Consider the following 17643-nt stretch of genomic DNA (forward strand, 5'->3'; position numbering starts at 1 on the left):
TTAAGTTGCCCCAAGAATATATACCTCAAAAAAATACAGTTTGCAGGTGTAAGAAAAAAAAAAACTTTCCTAGGACTTCAGGAAATATTCAATGTCTGCAGCAAGTCTCTGAGATTTCCCCAAAAGGGATTTTCTGGATTGTTGAAGAGAGAGGTAAGACTTTGATCAACAGAAAGTCATGGCTATGCAGAGTATTGGCAAGGTAGCAATGAGGTAACAAGGCAGCTAGGTAGCATAATGGATAGCACTGTAGTCTTACAGCCTGAATAAACCAAAGCTCAAATCCTACCTTAGACACTAACTTAACTATGCGATCCTGGGCAAATCACTTAACCTCCCTCTCTCTTAGTTTCCTCATCTACAAGATGGAGATGATAAAAATTGCACCTACCTCACAAGGTGATTGTGAGGATAAAATGAAAAAAGTTTTTGCAAACCTTTAAAGCACTATATAAATCCTTTGGTCTTTGCCCTGGGGACTCTTGGAGATCCTTAGGAAGGCTATTGCCAGGTTTCAGAGATCTCTCTCATCTACCTGGTTTCTCTCTAATATTGTTTATTTTTCTACTTCCTCTTCTTTCCAGGGGTCACCTCCCAGCCATCTGATTCTACTCCTACTCCTCCCAACAACAGTTTGTCACTGCAGTGATACTTTTTTTCTTTGGGAAGATTTGGAAAAATAGAAAATCTAAGATTCTAGTCTAATGAAACAAACTACTCTCTTCACTTATATATCATATGGAATTTTTTTCAAAGGACTTCGTATTTGTTCTGTTATCTGACCTTCAGAAAATAATTTTCCGCATTTTACAGATAGGGAAACACGTGGGTAATAAAATTAATACAAGAAGGTTACCTTTGTAACCTTGTTAATTCGATAAACATTAAGCACTTAATGTGCTGGCTCTGGGGATACATATATTAAAAAACAATATTTGCTACCCTAAAGGGGATTTTTTTTATTTTCCATAGGAGTCAAATACTCAAACTCCCTCAACCTTAGGGTATATCTGGTAAACAATTACCAACCAGCTCTCTGAGGGAGGAAAAATGTACCCAGGACACACTTTTAACTTTATTTTCTCTATCACTTTCTAAAGTCTAGACCATCAGCAAAACAATGTCAAATGCTCATACTGAAAATTAACAGTTGACTCTTGATTCCAGTTCTAGGTAATTCCTGCACATCTCTGTCTATGATTCTATGGTCAGAGAAATTCAATAGAATAGTAATAGGAGAAAGAAGGAACCAAGAAGGAGATGAGGGAAGGCTTCTTGGAAGAGGAAGCTCCTGAGCTAAGTAAGCTTTAAACCTTTAAGGAAGATAAGAATTCTAAAATAGAGAGATAAGAGAATATTCTCTTAGCATAGGGTGTAGATATTTAATGAAAAGAGGCAGAATATTAACTTCAAGAAGCATTCAGTTGCCCAGTTGGCTTGAATCAGAGAGTCTGCATGAAAGGGAATAGCATTAAATAAACCAGGAGAGATGAATAGAAGCCAGGCCTGAATGCCAGGATGAGGAGGTTGGGTTATTGTAGATCTTTGATCAAAAGGTCCACCCATTGGAAAAATCAGGACTAAAACTGAGTAGCCTGATAGCCCCTATTTTTTTCCATTCTGCCAATTTGTTTAAGTGCTTACCATTGACCTGTCCTCATGGCATAGCTAACTGCTGAATAACAATTAGTGTTGTGGAGGGGTTGGAAATGGAAATAGGAGCTTATTTCCTAAATCTCAGGTCTCCTTGAAATTTGAAAAACAAATCTCAAGACATCTTACTTCACCCAAGCAGGAAATGAATTTATGGAATGTTTAATGAGTATGAACAGTTCCAGATGAATTTATATAAATCCTCAGATCCATGGAGTAAGGGGAGGAAGAGTCATTAAAGTATTGCATAAATTGTTTGAGGATGTCCCTAATCTGAGGTGATGCCACGAAATTACTCTGGACTCTTCAGAAACAATATTCAGGTCAGGAGAAATAGAGGGAACCAATGTGTCAATTTTCATATCACTGAAAACAGCTCATTGTCATATAGGGTTTTAGGGTTTAATAGAGCTCTTTCTTCACAACAACCCTGTGATACAGGGAGTAAAAGTTTTATTATTTCCATTTTATAGTTGATAAAACAGGTTCTGAGGGGAGGAGTGACTTGCATATGGTCACAAAGCTATTGAGTGTCTGAGGCAGTTTTTAAATCACTTGAATCTAAGTCTAGCATGACAACTCTCCACATAAATACCTGATTTATCCCCAGTCTCTCCTAAACTGCTCAGCCTTAATTTAGGGTATGAAACTATAAACTGCCCAGTCCTAGTGACCTCTACCATCAGTTCTTTCCTTAGCCCCCCCCCTTTAAAGAGGAAATAATGAATCTGACCAATCAGAACAGTAGAAGGGAGCATCATGCAACAATGTCTGCAAGCTTGGTTTGACAATAAGGTTGGAATAGTTCTCTTCATCTCAGTGAGCCTTAGTTTCTCCATTTGTAAAAAAATGTGGCATGACTAGATGGTATACAAATTACCTTTTAAGACCATAAGGATTTTATGAGAGCCAACCAAGCCAACCTTTTCTCTGCAAAGTACTCTTTTCAGTAAAAGGTTGGAAAAAACCCTGAAATAACAGGTTTAGTCTCAGGTTTTGTTTTTTTTTTTTTAAATAAAGTTTTACTAATATAGTTTGACTTTTATATCACCTAAAATTATCCCTGTATACCTTCTCTGCTTCCTTTTGAAGAGCTGTTGTATAACCAAAAAAACCGGTTTTTTGTTTGATATATATATATATATATATATATATATACAGACATGCATATGTATATATATATATATATATGAAAGAGATACAAAAAGACAAAAGAGAAAGAGAAAAAAATCTGTAAAATAGATTAATGCAAAGGAAAAATCTGGCAGAAAATGCAACGTTCCCCACCCGTGGATGCCCCCCTCCCACTACTGCAAAAAGTGGGAAGGGGCATTATTTTCATATCTCTGCTTTGGGCCCGTTTGTTCTTTTCAGACCCCGTTTCTATGCTTCTGAGAACTCCGGATTGGCGATGATGAGCAGTGTCCACCTCAGGCACATTTTAGGGTCGGAGTGAGGTTGGCTACCTCTGGGTTGCAAGCAAAACAAAACAAAAACAAAGACTCTGACAGGTGGGCTCCGGAGGGGTTAGGACAGTGACCGGAGCTCCGGCCCTGTCTCTGTGTCGGGGGGCGGGGTGAGCCCCAGCTGAATTTGAGTGGAAAATCCTTTTGAATCGGTTTCTAAGAGGCCTGTGTGCGCGTGGAGAAGGTGGGCGGGGAGTGAGGAGGGGGCGGGCCGGCGCTGTCCCCGCTCCAAGCGCGCGGAGCAGCAGAGAATCCGAGTCCCGGGCTCCCGAGAGCAAGGCTGGCCCTGCGAGCCCCCGGCGGCCGCCTGTGCCTCTGGGCTCGGGGGTCGCCTCTCCCATGGCTGAGGCTCCGGCTGCCCGCGCCCTGGCCGGGCGCTAACTGAGCCGAGCCCCCCCGAGCCTGGTCCCCTTGCCCTGCGGCGAGACGCAACTGGAGCTTCAGAGTGAGTGTCGGGGTCCCTGGGAAAGGGAGAAGGCTGACAGATGGAGGGGGGGGGGGGGGGGGAATTTTTCCTTTTGTTATGTATAATTCAGACCCTGGAACGTCCCCCTCCCGGGGAAATTCCGCAACTCCGGCGACTGAAAACTTTGTCGGACAGTTCCCGCTAAATGGAATAATAATGACCTCGCCTTTCCCTGGAGAGAGGGGGGGGGGGGCATTTGCACATCCCTGGGGTGCTGCCTTATCCTTCCTGCCTTGTGTCTATTTAGTCAACTGGGGCTGTGTGTGCGGTGAGAGGTCGGAGCTCACCAGAGAGTGCCCCTAAGCTAACCCCCCTCCCTTTTGTCAGGAAAGACATTTGCATCTGAGTGAGAGCCCTGTATCTGGCGTTTTAACCCTAGAGTTGGAGAGTTAGGATTCTCTGAACTTGACCGGTAAGGTGGAGGGTCTTGCTGTTGGGGAGTCGGGCCGGGAAGGCGTGGGGGGATTTGGAGTCCCCCAAGTTGACAGTCTGCATTTTCTCCTGGTTCCCCCGGGATCAATGCCGGCTGTGAGTGGAGAGGAATGGGGAGGAGAGAAGAGAGAGAGAAAAAGACGACCACCTGAAAGACACCAGGGTTGTTTAGCCAGAAGTGGAGGGGCTGTAGGGTGATTTTATTCTAAGACTTGATTGCAGCAAAGACTTGGTGTGAGAGGGTAGCTTAGCAGTTTGTACTTGGGGCCAGGGAGAGCTTGGGTGAAGGGGATGCTAAAGAATGGAATGTGGGGGGGGGGGAGAGATAAGGGGAAGTTCAAATTAAAGCAAGAAAGATTTGAATAATACCCTAAGAACTTCCTGCACCGTCTGGGTTTAGTCCTCAGGATCATAGAGCTGGGAGGGGAGGGATCTTAAAGACCATCTTCTCTAAATCCTTTATTTATTTTACACATGATGAAATTGAGACCCAGAGGGTTAAATGACTCCTAAATCACTCAGATGACTTAGAGGGCTGAGTTGGGATTTGAATCTAGGTCCTCTGACTCCAAATCAGTATTCATTCTTCTGTACCATGCAGGTGATTTCCATAGTCACCCACCTGTAGGCAAAAGGACTGAAACAAATGAGTTTTCAAAGTCCCTCTGACTCTGATTCTTAGATTTTCATGAGAAAGTCGAAGTCAATGAAGGATGCCACTGGCTATTCCTGAAGATACAGACACATTAAACATGCATTATATTCGTTATGTAAAGGATGTTGGGATGGGGAAATTTCAAGTCAGAGACTGGTAAGGAGGGCTGGGAATAAGAGATGGCACCAGGTGCCATCTTCAAATTATTTTTCCTAGCATCTGGCCATGGAATCATCAATACAGGCTGAACAGCATCTTTGTCCCAGGAATGGAAGCAGGACCATGGGAAGTGATCCTCACTGTTATGTTAAGAAACTTGGAAATATGAAGTATTTGATTCTAATCCTATTTGTCTCACTAACACTTGGGGTCATAAAATTTAGACCTGTGAAAGTTTGGGATACACAGTCTATTTTCCCCCTGTAGCTTTTTAGGAGACAAGAGCAAACCCACTGCTTCAACTGAAGGAAGAGAACTCTTTCAATTTTTCCAAGAAAGAACACTCTCTTAACTGTTACTGAACACTGAGGGAAAATATCACTCCTTCCCCCCACCATGATCCTTCGGAGAAATTCTCTTTACAAATTCAAATTGATCTGACTTTCATCAATGAGGCAAGGATCAGATACATACTATTGGAATTACTGTAGACATTTTGGTTTATGGAATGAGGGGGTCAGCAGATGAAGATTTTGATATTTCTATCTGAGACAGTCCCCCAAGTAGTACAGATTGAGACCTATTTATGCCTTCTCATTCTGTGCTGCTCTTGTTCATGACCTTCTGAGGAATGGGAAGGAAGGAAGGAAGGGAGACAGGGAGGGAGGGAGGGGAGGAGAAGGAAGGAAGAAGGAAAGGGTAAGAGGGAATGAAGGAAAAGGGTAGGAAGGATTAAGTGCCTACTATAATGACTAAGTGTTTTATAGATAAGATTGCATTTGATCTTCATAACAACTCTGTAGATGCTCTTATGATCCTCATTTTATAGTGGAAAAGCCTGGGACAGACAGAGATTAATTGACTCACCAAGGATCACTAGTCTCTGAGTCTAAATTTGAGCTCAGGTCTTCCAGGTTCCAGCCCAATACACTATCCACTGTACCTCGTAGCTGGGAACTTCCTCATATTGATCTTTTAATATTTGGGGGATACCAGGACAAGAATCATTATATCCATCTGTGATTTCTTGCTCTTGCTACATGCCTGTGGACCTCTTTTTCCAATAATATGTCTCTTTGATGATTTATGGTATGTTATTTTTCACACGTAAATTATCATTAGTAATATGCTGAATCCTACGTGCCACGATGTGTCTTTTTGGTACTATTTGAGTCATCTGTAATTTTATTTCTTTTTTTAAAAATCCTCCTATTGATGCTCTTTTTTTACATGGCTGTCACTTCCCAATGACTTTCCTCCACCCCCACCTCCTCCTCCTTCACATAGAAGAATCCTCATTTGTAATAAATACAATGTTGTCTGAGCCATGGTATTGTATGGTTTGTAGCCTTCAGTAACACTAGGGAAAAAAATATTAGGGCTAAGGAGATGGACTAATGAAAACAGCTCACATTTCCACAGAACAAACTAAGTATGTGGTCGTTAGGATTATTATTCCCATTTTATCCATGAGAAAACTGAGGCTCACAGGGAATTAGTTGATTAATCCCTGACTACACAACTAATAAATGACTGATCTAGAATTCACAGCCAAGGTTCTAGCTCTATTTCTGCTATTTCAGAAAAACTAAGTTCTCTGGATTTAGAATCAGGACACTATTGATGCTTTGGTATATGAGTGAGTACATATATCTCTTTATCCCTCTGTCTAATGGGTCAAATTTCTGCTGAGCCCCTAAGTCTGCCTAGGGTGGAAGTAGACATAACTAAGTAACTAGTCATGAGTTGTTATCGACTTGTACTGGTGGCTGAGATAGGGATATGGACTGACCTTAGAAATGCATAAGAAAAAAATGTATAGAGATTTTGTGTATGCTCTAAAATGTTAACATCTGTGTATAACTTTATCTGTGTTTAGAAAGGAACCTCGAGATAGCCTCACTGACATAAAAATATACAGGTTTGGGCGGTGGGGGATGGGGAAGAAGGATGGTCTTTGAGAAAGATGCAGGGATACCAGATGGAGGGAAACTCCTTTGGGGATACTGTAAAGTAAGCATTCTATAACTTGCCGCTGGCTCAGGACCAACTTTATCTCTGGTGAGGACCACAGGACATCCTGAAGATGAATCCACAGCTTCATTTAGTCTGGGTAATGAGCAGGTGAAAGATTCCAAGGCTAGGCAGAGGTCAGAACATACATAACTGAGTCTCCAGTGTTTCCATAAGAGAAAATATCTTGGTCTGAGGTATCTTAAATATCTCCGAAGAACATCTTGGGTGTTATTAGATACAAAAAAAAAAATGATCACAACCTCACTGTCAGAAAAAAAGGGAATTACCCAGGGCAGAATTGGAAATGGGGAGTGGGAAGTAAGATAACAGCCTGGAATATGAACAACCTAGATATATGGGAATGGGTAGGGCTGAATCCTGTCTGGCCTCCTACCAGGAAGACTCCATTCTTATATCAGCTTAGTCCTTTGGCACATCTTGTTTTACCAAGATTTCTTCAGTGTATGTAGCAGGTGTCACTTTTGTCATGTACCTCCTATTCAAAAAGCCCCCAGAACTGTGAGCTGAAGTCCTAGGTTTATAGGGCCCTAGTAAAAATCCTCCACCCATCCTGAAGGTTGTATACATATTCTGAGAGGAAATTGAAAGGTCTATGTGCTGTGCCAGAAATCCCCAGGAGTGGAAAAATTTGGAAGGAATATTCCTTCTCAACCCTGAAGTCTGGTCAAACTCAACTCTTCAGTAGTGAGGTGGAAACTAATCTAGGCTTCATCTCACTTCTACCTGTTCCTTCCAAGTCTGCCCGTGACAAAATAATGAAAATTCCCCTTGAGGCAGCTAAGGCTTCTTCCACATCTTATTCTCTGCCAGGTGTCCAGGAAAAACAACAGTCCAATGGCCACCTGGTGTCCTCCAAATCAGCACCATTCTCTATCCTGAAAAATTTTAACCAAGGTTCTAACTCTCAAGGAGAAAGGAGTGAGAAGACTGCTGCCATTACCAGGAAAGCCAGAGAGCTGTGATGGAAAAGAGTGATCTCTGCAAGTTTTTCTTCAGGGCCTTCCCCCACTTCTCTTGGAAGCTGCACTTCCCTACACTGGGTGCCCCCTTCATCTTGAGGCCTTGGTATGCTCATGTGGGTTCAGTTTTCTCTGTCAAAGAAGCAGGCCAACATTTGAAACTCAGTCACCCTCTTGGTGTCACATACTTAGGTATCTTTCCTTTTCTAGGGAATTTGGATTTTCAAAGAGTTGAGAGGGTAGCAAATAAGGAATGAAGGAAGTTCCAACTGTAGAAATTTCAGGAAATACACTCTCTGGGAAAATACGGTCTCTAACCTAAAAATGTCAAGACACATCCCTGATTCCTGATTCCACATTTCCTTTGGTGACCATGGTCAGTTCTCAGTCTCAGAGGCAGATAGATGGCAGAGTTTGCTAGTCTTGGGGTCATGTTAAAGTCCAGCTTCAAATGCTAGCTGTGTGACCAAGAGCAGGTCAACTTATTCTCTTGTCTTTCTCAGTTTCCTCAACTTGGGAATCATAATAGCTCCTACATATAGGGTTGTTGTGAAGTTCAAATGAGATAATATTTGTAAAGTGCTTAGCACAGTGCCTGCAAGATAATTAATAAATACTTATACCATCCCTCCCTTAATGCTTATTACCTCCTCCTTTAACCTTTCCATTTCAAGGTCTACAGGAAATTTTGCCAAGTTGGAAGATTGGGGATCTAGATCTAAATTTGGAAGGGTCCAAGTCAGAGTCAGATGGAGCCAGACAGATTGAAAGGGGCTATAGGCTAACCACTCTCTTTAATGGTCACTGTAAAAAAATATATACTTCCACTCATCCTTGACCTTAGCTGCAAAAACAGATAGTCCTCACAATAGTTCTATTCCCCCCTAGGCCTCCATCTGTTTGGGTCAGAGACAAGTATTTCTGGTTCTGGTACAGTCCCTCCCCTGGGATTAACTGCATAGGGAGTTCCGTGGTGCCATCAAAAGGGTGGTTGTGGGTCAAGAGACTCAGAGCTTGTGAAGGTGGCCTTAGCCCTTCACCCTAGAGGGAAGGAAATATTTCAGAGTTTCTGGGATTTGAAGAGTGAGAGATCCTAAGGATATAAGTAATACCCTCTAGGGTCAGCCTCATCCTCCCTCCAAGCTGAGATCCTGACTTCAACTGCAATTTGCAGGAAGCTGGGATCACTACCTAATGCCATTACACATCCCGCAAAACCCTAACTTTCATTATAACTTGCCATGGATCTGTCATCCAGGGATTTACCTAAACCTGTCAGGAGCCTGTTTACACTCCCATTCTGTCTCACCTCTTGGGGAACTAGTTTCCTAAGTTTCCTCCTTGCTGTGTAGAAGCCGGACACCCTAGATGATTGCTTTTAAAACTGCCTCCTTCAGGTTGCAAGGGGCTCCTAATTCTCCTAAGATTAGGTCCCTCTTACCGTAATTTAGATGGAGCCAAATCTGGCCACTAGGTGGTACAGTGGAGAGGACTAGGCTTAAAATCCTGCCTCAGATACTTACTAACTGTGTGACCCTGGACAAGTCACTTAATTCCCCTGTGCCTCAGTTTCCTCAACTGTAAAATGGGAATAAGTTCAATATCTACCTCATTGTGAGCACCAGATGAAATAAGATCTGTAAAGCTCACCACAATGCCAAATACATAGTAAGTAACCTCTTATTCCCTTACCATTCTCTAATCACTAGAATTACCCTGTCATGGTTTCTAATAACTCTTTGAATTCACTCTTCAAAATGAAGGAGCATCACCTTGAGGAGAATTAGAATCCTGGAATATTCTATATAATCTTAAAAACTCAAAATCATGAATCATGGGAAAGAGTGTGGCTAGAGTCAAAGGGGGACCATAATGAATACCTAATCCAAAATTCTCATTTTACTGCGGAGGGATCTGATGTCTAGAGAGAGGAAGGTTAATCACATAGCTGATCCATAACAGAAAAGAGACTTGAACCCAGGTGTACTAATTCCCAGTCTCTGTGTCTCTCTTTATAGAACCCTGTGATCTTTAAAAAAAAAATCCTCCAATCAGGCCATACCCTAAGAGACCAGTCTATTCCTGCTTCTGCCTCCAACTCCGTGTTCCTTCAAGCCTCTGTTCTTTTTCTATAACCCCCTCACCCACCCCTAACTTGAGGGGCCTCAGAAATGTTCTATTTATAGACTCAAGATGATGACTGAGAGAACTTAGAGAAGGGATCTACAGAAAGAGCAGAAGCAGTAGCAGCTCTCCTCTCTCATCCTCCTCCTCTCTGCCCTACATATAGATTTTAGGGGGAGAAGAAGTGAGATTTTCTCAGTGCGGGCATCCCAGACTGGGAGGAGAGGGGTGTGACCTTTTGTTTCCTACTTCTGTTACCTTGGGTGGGACACCTGGGGGAGAGTGGGCATTTTTCTAAGAAGGGAGACACCTTTCCTGAGGTGGGGGTTGGAGGGCACACTGGTAATGTTCATAAGATCATAGAGAACTGAAAAGAACCTTATTGTTATTCATTCATTTCAGTGGTATCTGATTCTTCCTGACTCCATTTGGGGTTTTCTTGACAAAGAAACTGGAATGGTTTGCCATTTTCTTCTCCAGTTCATTTTACACATGAGGAAACTGAGACAAACTAGAGTTAAATGATTTACCCAGGGTCACACAACTAGTAAGTATCTGAGGCCAGATTTGAATTCAGGATGATGAGTCTTCCTGACTCCAGGCCCAGAATTCTATCCAGTGTACCACCTAGCTGCCTAAAAGGGGCCTTTAGAGGTTATCATTTTCAATCCTTTCATTTAACAGATGAGGAATGTGAGCCACAAAAAGATGTGGGTTGTTCAGAATCACACAACTATTAAGGACCTATGCAGGGGCAGCTAGGTGGCACAATGGATAGAGCACCAGCCCTGGGGTCAGGAGGACCTGAGTTCAAATTCAGCCTCAGATACTTAATAATTGTCTAGCTATGTGGCCTTGAGCAAGTCACTTAACCCATTGCCTTAAATTTTTTAAAAAGTGCCTATGGTCTTTCCCACTATAAATCCAGGTAGGCCATAGTCCTAATCTGGCCACATGACCTTAAACAAGTCACTTCTTCTAAACTCTACTTTCCTCATTTGTAAAACAGGGATAGTAATCCCTCAAAACACCCATCCATCTTCTACAAGCATTTAATAATTGACTAAACTGTCTTACCCTCATGGAACTTGCTTTCAACATAGTAGTATTTGCAAAACAAATCCTAAGTGATTGGAGAGAATGGGCATGAGGAAAAAGAGCCAGCAACTTGGAGAATGAAGTGGAGCCTCATGTATGAGACAAGATTTGAGTGGCTTTGAGGGAAACTTTGGAAAATAGAAAGTCTTGCATACTTGTGAATATTATTCTAAAGACAAGCCAAAAGTACTCATTTAGAAGATGGGCTTCTGAGCCTCCCTAATACACTGCTCTTCGGCCAAGGTGGGCTGACTCCCTAAGACACCAAAGCCGTGATCTGTCCAGTTTGGTCAGATCAGCAGCTGTGGCTTTTCCAGAGAACCAGACTAAATATATGACAGTAGTCATTTAGGACTCCCTTAACAGAAGCCTCCAAACCTACAATTTGGTGCTTAGAAGTCTGACATTTCCAAGCCAATAGAACAAGAGTTGGGGGAAGGGTAGTTCCTCAGAGGAATGGTACCCAGTGGACAGAATCTCTGGAAGAAGTTTTCAGAGCTCTGGATCAGAGGTTCTGCCCTGGACACTGTGGTCTGACATGTCAAGAATCAAACTTTGGGAAAGCTCCTAGTCATCCATCTCATAGACAGTGTATTCACATGGCTATTCCCATCCTCTTTTTACCTTTTTCAGTCCTTTAATACTCTCCTCTTTAGTTACTGGGACCCAGCTCTACATCCAAATACCTCTACAACCGCTTTAAAAAGATCTTGTAAGAGGCAACAGATAGTTGGCTTTCAGGCCAGGACCCTGTGCAAGTCTGGGACCCTGGGTGAGTCACAATCTCTTGGTGTTCTAAGCTTCTGATCTGCATTGAAAGAAGAAAGGAGGGGGCAGCTAGGTGGTGCAGTGGATAGAGTACTGGCCCTGGAGTCAGGAGTACCTGGGTTCAAATATGACCTCAGACACTTAATAATTACCTAGCCATGTGGCCTTGGGCAAGCCACTTAACCCCATTGCCTTGAAAAAATCTAAAAAAAAAAAAAAAAAGGAATTTCCTATATTATGGAATAACTGTCCAGTCTTTCTCCCACTATCCTGCTTTCATCATTTGTCCTATTACAGTCTTTGCACAGAAGTCCAGTTATATCTAGACCAAATTGAGAAATTAGTTTAAGGCTGTTCAAAACTTTAGAATTTTCAAATTTTTGCCTCCAGCATGAGATAAACAAGATGAACCCTCACCTAGTTGGTGCAAGACAAGCTGACTTTCTTTGCTTTTCAAATTCACCAAAAAAAGTGTTGAAAGCTTCTTACTTTCAGACACTTGAAAAAATTGAAAAATCAGTTGTTTGTTCTGCTTATCAAAAGTTAGAGGCAACTTGGCCTTAGAAGCATTCTCCATCAACTTTCCTTCCAAGAATGTTGGTATGGTACCCTGGTTGGTTCTGAATGACATAAATGGCTGTCTGACTTGAGAAGGATGGACTTGAACTATCTGCAAATAGTCCAAATGGAGTTTTCTTCTCCACTTGGTGCTCAGTAAGTATTTAAATGAATTTTTGCCATAATACACAGATGAACAGATTTATACTCCCTTAGGAAACAAGCAAGAGAATAAAGAATTAACTTTGGCTCTGATGAGGTGACTTGGGAAGAAGAGTGTCATCCTGAAGAAGAACCAAGCCTGGTTTCATTAGCCAATACTCCAGCTATTGAGCTGATTATATCCAGAGCCCAAGTGAGAGATACAGAAAGAGATGGGGAAAGAAATAGCTTTTTTCTGGATAAATCTATTCCCCTTCCTCTTCTACCATTTTGATTTCTCTTCCTTCTTTTTCTTCTACCTCTCCTATCCTTCCAGAAAATTCCACGGGCCCCATCTGATGAGGAATGTTTCTTTGACCTATTGAGTAAGTTTCAGAGCAACCGGATGGATGACCAACGCTGCCCCCTGGAAGAGGGTCAAGCTGGAGTGGCTGAGGCTAACACCCCAACTCCCACCCTGGAAGAAAGAATATGTAAGTGGGAAATCAGGTTGAGGGGGGAATCAGGGTCATTAAATCATAGAATCCAGAGTTATGGAATGTTAGAGCACTCAAAGGCATGAAGGGTCATCAAGCCTCTCATTTTACAGATGGGGAAATAAGAGGCCAAAACTGAAGAACTAAAGTTTTTATTTTTGTTTTGAAAGGCAATGGGGTTAAATGACTTGCCCAAGGCCACACAGCTAGATAATTATTAAGTGTCTGAGGCCACATTTGAACTCAGGTTCTCCTGACTCCAGGCCCGGTGCTCTATCCATTGCACCACCTAGCTGCCCTTGGAGAACTAAATTGCTTAGGGAACAAAGTTATTGAGCAAAAGATCTAGAATTAAAACTCAGTTTTCTTAAATTCTAGTCTGGGCTGCTTCTCAAGCCATCATTCTTCTGGGCAGGAAAAAACTTTCTCAACCTATCATCTCAGTGAATTTAACTGAATTTAATTGAAACCGGACCAAACTGGGAAACTTACCTGGTGGACTGGATTTAAGGCCCCTGGTCTCAGCCACAACAACGTAAATGTTTTCATCTGTGAGGCTGGAGGTGGCATCAGCCCCAGAGGTTCTGAGGCAGGGGGATTAAAGAGCTGGGGAAAGGGCAGGCAGATGGGTGAATCATGCAATTCTGCTTCTTTCTCTTTGCTGATTAGAGGACTATAATTACACCCGGTTCCTTGTAATCATTGGGTGTCTGTTACCGGGTTGTATATGTGCAAAACAGAAAGCTCTTGATTTGCAAAGAAAGAACCCATGCAAATCAATTCTAAAGGGCTTTTTGAAAGTAATATCACAAACCTCTCCCACTCCCTTCCCATCCCCCATCTCCTAAAGTTAGGTTTAATAATGGGGGAAAGTGTGTAATTACCTTGTTCCCTCCCCCACCAGCCTGGCTGGCACATTCCTGCCATCAGAGCCCAGAAGACACATCCCTGGAGCATGTGTGGGAGGAGAAAGGCCATTCCCTTCTATCACCTTCCCACGGGCTAAGGAGCTGGGGCCAGGTGACCCCAGTTGTGCTGAGATTCCTGGTGAACCCAGATAGTTTTTTTACACACAGTTGCAAGGGAAATTATTACTATTTCAACAGCTGTAGGGGACATCCTTTTTTTAATTAATAAATTTATTTATTTTTCCATTCACATGCAAAGACACTTTTTAATATTCATTCCCTTGTAAGGTTTTGAGTTCCACATTTCTGTAGGGGATATCCTTCGTCCATGTAGCCCTATGAGTGTGAGGAGAACAGAGTAAAGTTAACTGACCCACTCTGGGATTGAGCCCATGATCACCACCTTATGAACATTGTCCTTTTTTCCTGCACTGCTCACTAACCATTGAGGCACCTTTAGTTGATCGTTAAAAACTCCCAGCAGATCATGAAGGTACCTATCTCAAAGAGGCCTTCTCACCAAGTCCCCTCAGCTTCTAGGGGACCGATGCTATAACTCCTATGGAAAGTAGAGTTGATATGATGGAATCAAGAAGATTGAGTTCAAGAAAGATACCAGGGTGAGACCCCTGGAAACTAGCAGGGCCCCTCTTTGGCAGAGGCCCTGACCTTGGTAGAGTCGGAATATCAGTGGGATGATGGGATAATGCCTGTTCAACAGATATTCTTGTGTTATCTACATCTTCCTAAAATGAGATCTTTAGAATGGGAAGAACATTTGGCTGGAACTCAGGAAACCTGGGTTATAGTCCCATCCCTTCTACTGATTTAGATAAGCCCCTCTTCCTCTCTGACTCTGTTTCCCAATCTGTAAAACTGAGAAAGTAATCTTTGCCCTGCCTACTTCACAAGATTCTGTTGCCTCTCCAAATGAGACCAAGACTATAAAAACATTGGAGAAAACTTTAAGAGCTTTACAAATAGGAAATGATTATCCTTCTCTCTAGAGCTGGAAGGTAGTTCTAGAGAATCTTGCCAAGAAGGCTTCCCCTGCTTCATTCACTGCTCACAGTTATATCTCTCCACCAGCTCAGTCATCCCTGATGGCCTCCCCCCAGACAGAGGAATTCTTTGACCTCATTGCCAGCTCCCAGAGTCGCCGGCTGGATGACCAGCGTGCCAGTGTGGGCAGCCTGCCAGGCCTTCGGATCACCCATAACAACTTGGGCCACCTTCGTGGAGAGGGGGATGCTCAGGAGCCTGGAGATGAATTCTTCAACATGCTTATCAAGTGCCAGGTAGGATCATAAGATAATACATTTAGAACCAAAAAAGGATTTTAGGGATCACCTAGGTCAGGGATTTTTAACTTTTTCTGTGTCATGGATCCCTTTGGCTCTTTAATGAAACATTTGCCCCTTTTGGAAATAAAGTTTTTATTTATTTTTTAAATTGCTATTTTTTTAAAATTACATGTAAAAATAATTTCTAATGTTAGGGTTTTTTTGTGAGTTTTAAATTCTCTCCCTCCTCTTTTCTTTTCCCCCTCCTTGAGTAGGCAAGCAATTCTGTATAGGTTATACATATGTAGTCATTCAAAACATATTTTCATATTAGCCATGTTATCAAAAAAACCCAAACTAAACACATACACATACAGAAAAATAAAGTTAGGGAAAAAATATGCTCTGATCCATATTTAGACTCTATCAGTTCTTTCTCTGGAGGTAGATAGCATTTTTTATTATAAGTCCTTCAGAATTGTCTTAGACTATTTTATTGCTGAAAATAGCTAAATCATTCAGAGTTGATTATCATAAAATATTGCTGTTACTGTGTACAATATTTTCCTGATTCTACTAACTTCACTTTGCATCAGTTCATGTAAGTCTTACTAGATTTTTCTGAAATCTACCTGCTTGTCATTTCTTATAGCACAATAGTATTCCATCACAATAATATACCACAACTTATTCAAACATCCCCCAATTGAGCATCTCTTCAATTTCCAATTCTTTGCCACACAAAGAGCTGCTATATTTTTGTACATATAGGTCCTTTTCCTTTTTCTTGATTTCTTTGGGGTGTAGATCAAGTTGTAGTATTGTTGGATCAAAAGGTATATGTCTTTTAGGCATGGTTCCATATTGTTCTCCAGAATGGAACTCTAAAAATAGTGCAATAGTGTCTCAATTTTCCATATCCTCTCCAACATTTGTCATTTTTCTTTTCTGTAATATTAACCAATCTGATATGTGGGTGGGTGGTATTTTTAATTTTCATTTCTCTAATCAGTAGTGATTTAGAGCATTTTTTCATATGTCTTAAAAATAGTATTATTTCTTCTGAAAACTTTATATTCATATCCTTTGATCATTCATCATTTGGGAAATAACTTACATTTTTTATAAATTTGACTCAGTTCCCTATATATATTTGAGAAATGAGATCTTTATCAGAGAAACTAGCTATAATTTTTTTTCACAATTTCTTTTCAACTATATCCCCCATTTTCCTCCTCTCTCTCCTCTTTGACCCTGTCATTCTTCAAGTGTTTTGCTTCTACCACCTCCCCAATCAACCCTCCCCCCTTCCCTCCTAATTTCCTTTATTGTAAGATAGATTTCTATACTCAACTGAGTATGTATGTTATTCCCTTTTTTAAGCCAATTCCAATGAGAGTGAGGTTCAAGTGCCTCTCCTCCCTCTACCTCCTTTTTCCTTCCACTTTCATGCCTCTTTTATGTGAAATAATTTATCCCGTTCTACCTCTACCACCTCCTTTCTCCTACTACTTTCCTTTTTCTCACTCCTTAATTTTATTTTTTAGCTATCATTTCATCATATTCAACTCATATCCTCCTTTTAACTGATAAATTTAAAATGATAAAGTTCTTATGAGTTACAAGAATTATCTTCTCATTTAGGAATGTAACAGTTTAGACTTATTGTATCCCTTAAGAATTCTCTTTCCTGTTTATTTTTTTTTATATCTCTCTCTCTAGCCTTTTACTTGAAAGGCAAATTTTCTATTGAGTTTTGACCTTTTCATCAGTAATGTTTGAAAGTCCTCTAGGTCACTGAATGTCTATTCCCCCCACATCCCCCAAGGGATTTTACTCAGTTTTGTTGGGTAGGATTGGGGATTGGGAAAGTAGTAGATTTGGGAGCTCTGAAATTTAGCTATAATATTATATTATATTATATTATAATGTTTTATTATATTATAATATTATATTATAATATAATGTTTTCATTTTAGGATGTCTTTCAGTAGGAGATCATTGGATTATTTCCATTTCTATTTGCCCTCTGATTCTAGAATATCAGGACAGTTTTCCTTGATAATTTCTTTTTGTTTGTTTGTTTTTTGTTTTGCAAGGCAGTGGGGCAAGTGGCTTGCCCAAGGCCACACAGCTAGGTAGTCTGGGTACAGATTTGAACTCAGGTCCTCCTGACTCCAGAGTTGGTGCTCTATCCACTGCACCACCTAGCCTCCCCTCTGGTGCCACCTAGCCTCCCTGATAATTTCTTGAAAGATAATTTCTAGGCTCTTCCTTTGATCATGACTTTCCATTATTTCACCTCAATTTATTTTACAAGGCAATCATTTTTTCCAATGAGATATTTCACATTTCTTTTATATTTTCATTCTTATGATTTTGTTTTATTGTTTCTTGATGTTTCATGGAGTCGTTAGTTTTCTCTTGTCCAATATCCAC

At 41.3% G+C, this 17643-nt stretch overlaps 1 protein-coding gene across 3 annotated transcripts in view; it reads left to right on the top strand.

The window, feature by feature from the left end:
- The window catches only part of GPSM1 (G protein signaling modulator 1), a 126349-nt gene that overhangs the window by 98663 nt on the left and 10043 nt on the right, over positions 1–17643 (top strand). For all 3 annotated transcript variants that reach the window (XM_074210691.1, XM_074210690.1, XM_074210692.1), the window contains exons 12-13: positions 12854–13010; positions 15011–15219. In XM_074210691.1, the coding sequence (XP_074066792.1) occupies positions 12854–13010; positions 15011–15219 (366 nt within the window). The remainder of the gene's footprint in view (positions 1–12853; positions 13011–15010; positions 15220–17643) is intronic.

This window comes from Macrotis lagotis, chromosome 1, assembly GCF_037893015.1.
Source record: "Macrotis lagotis isolate mMagLag1 chromosome 1, bilby.v1.9.chrom.fasta, whole genome shotgun sequence".
Classification (NCBI taxonomy): Eukaryota; Metazoa; Chordata; class Mammalia; order Peramelemorphia; family Peramelidae; genus Macrotis; species Macrotis lagotis.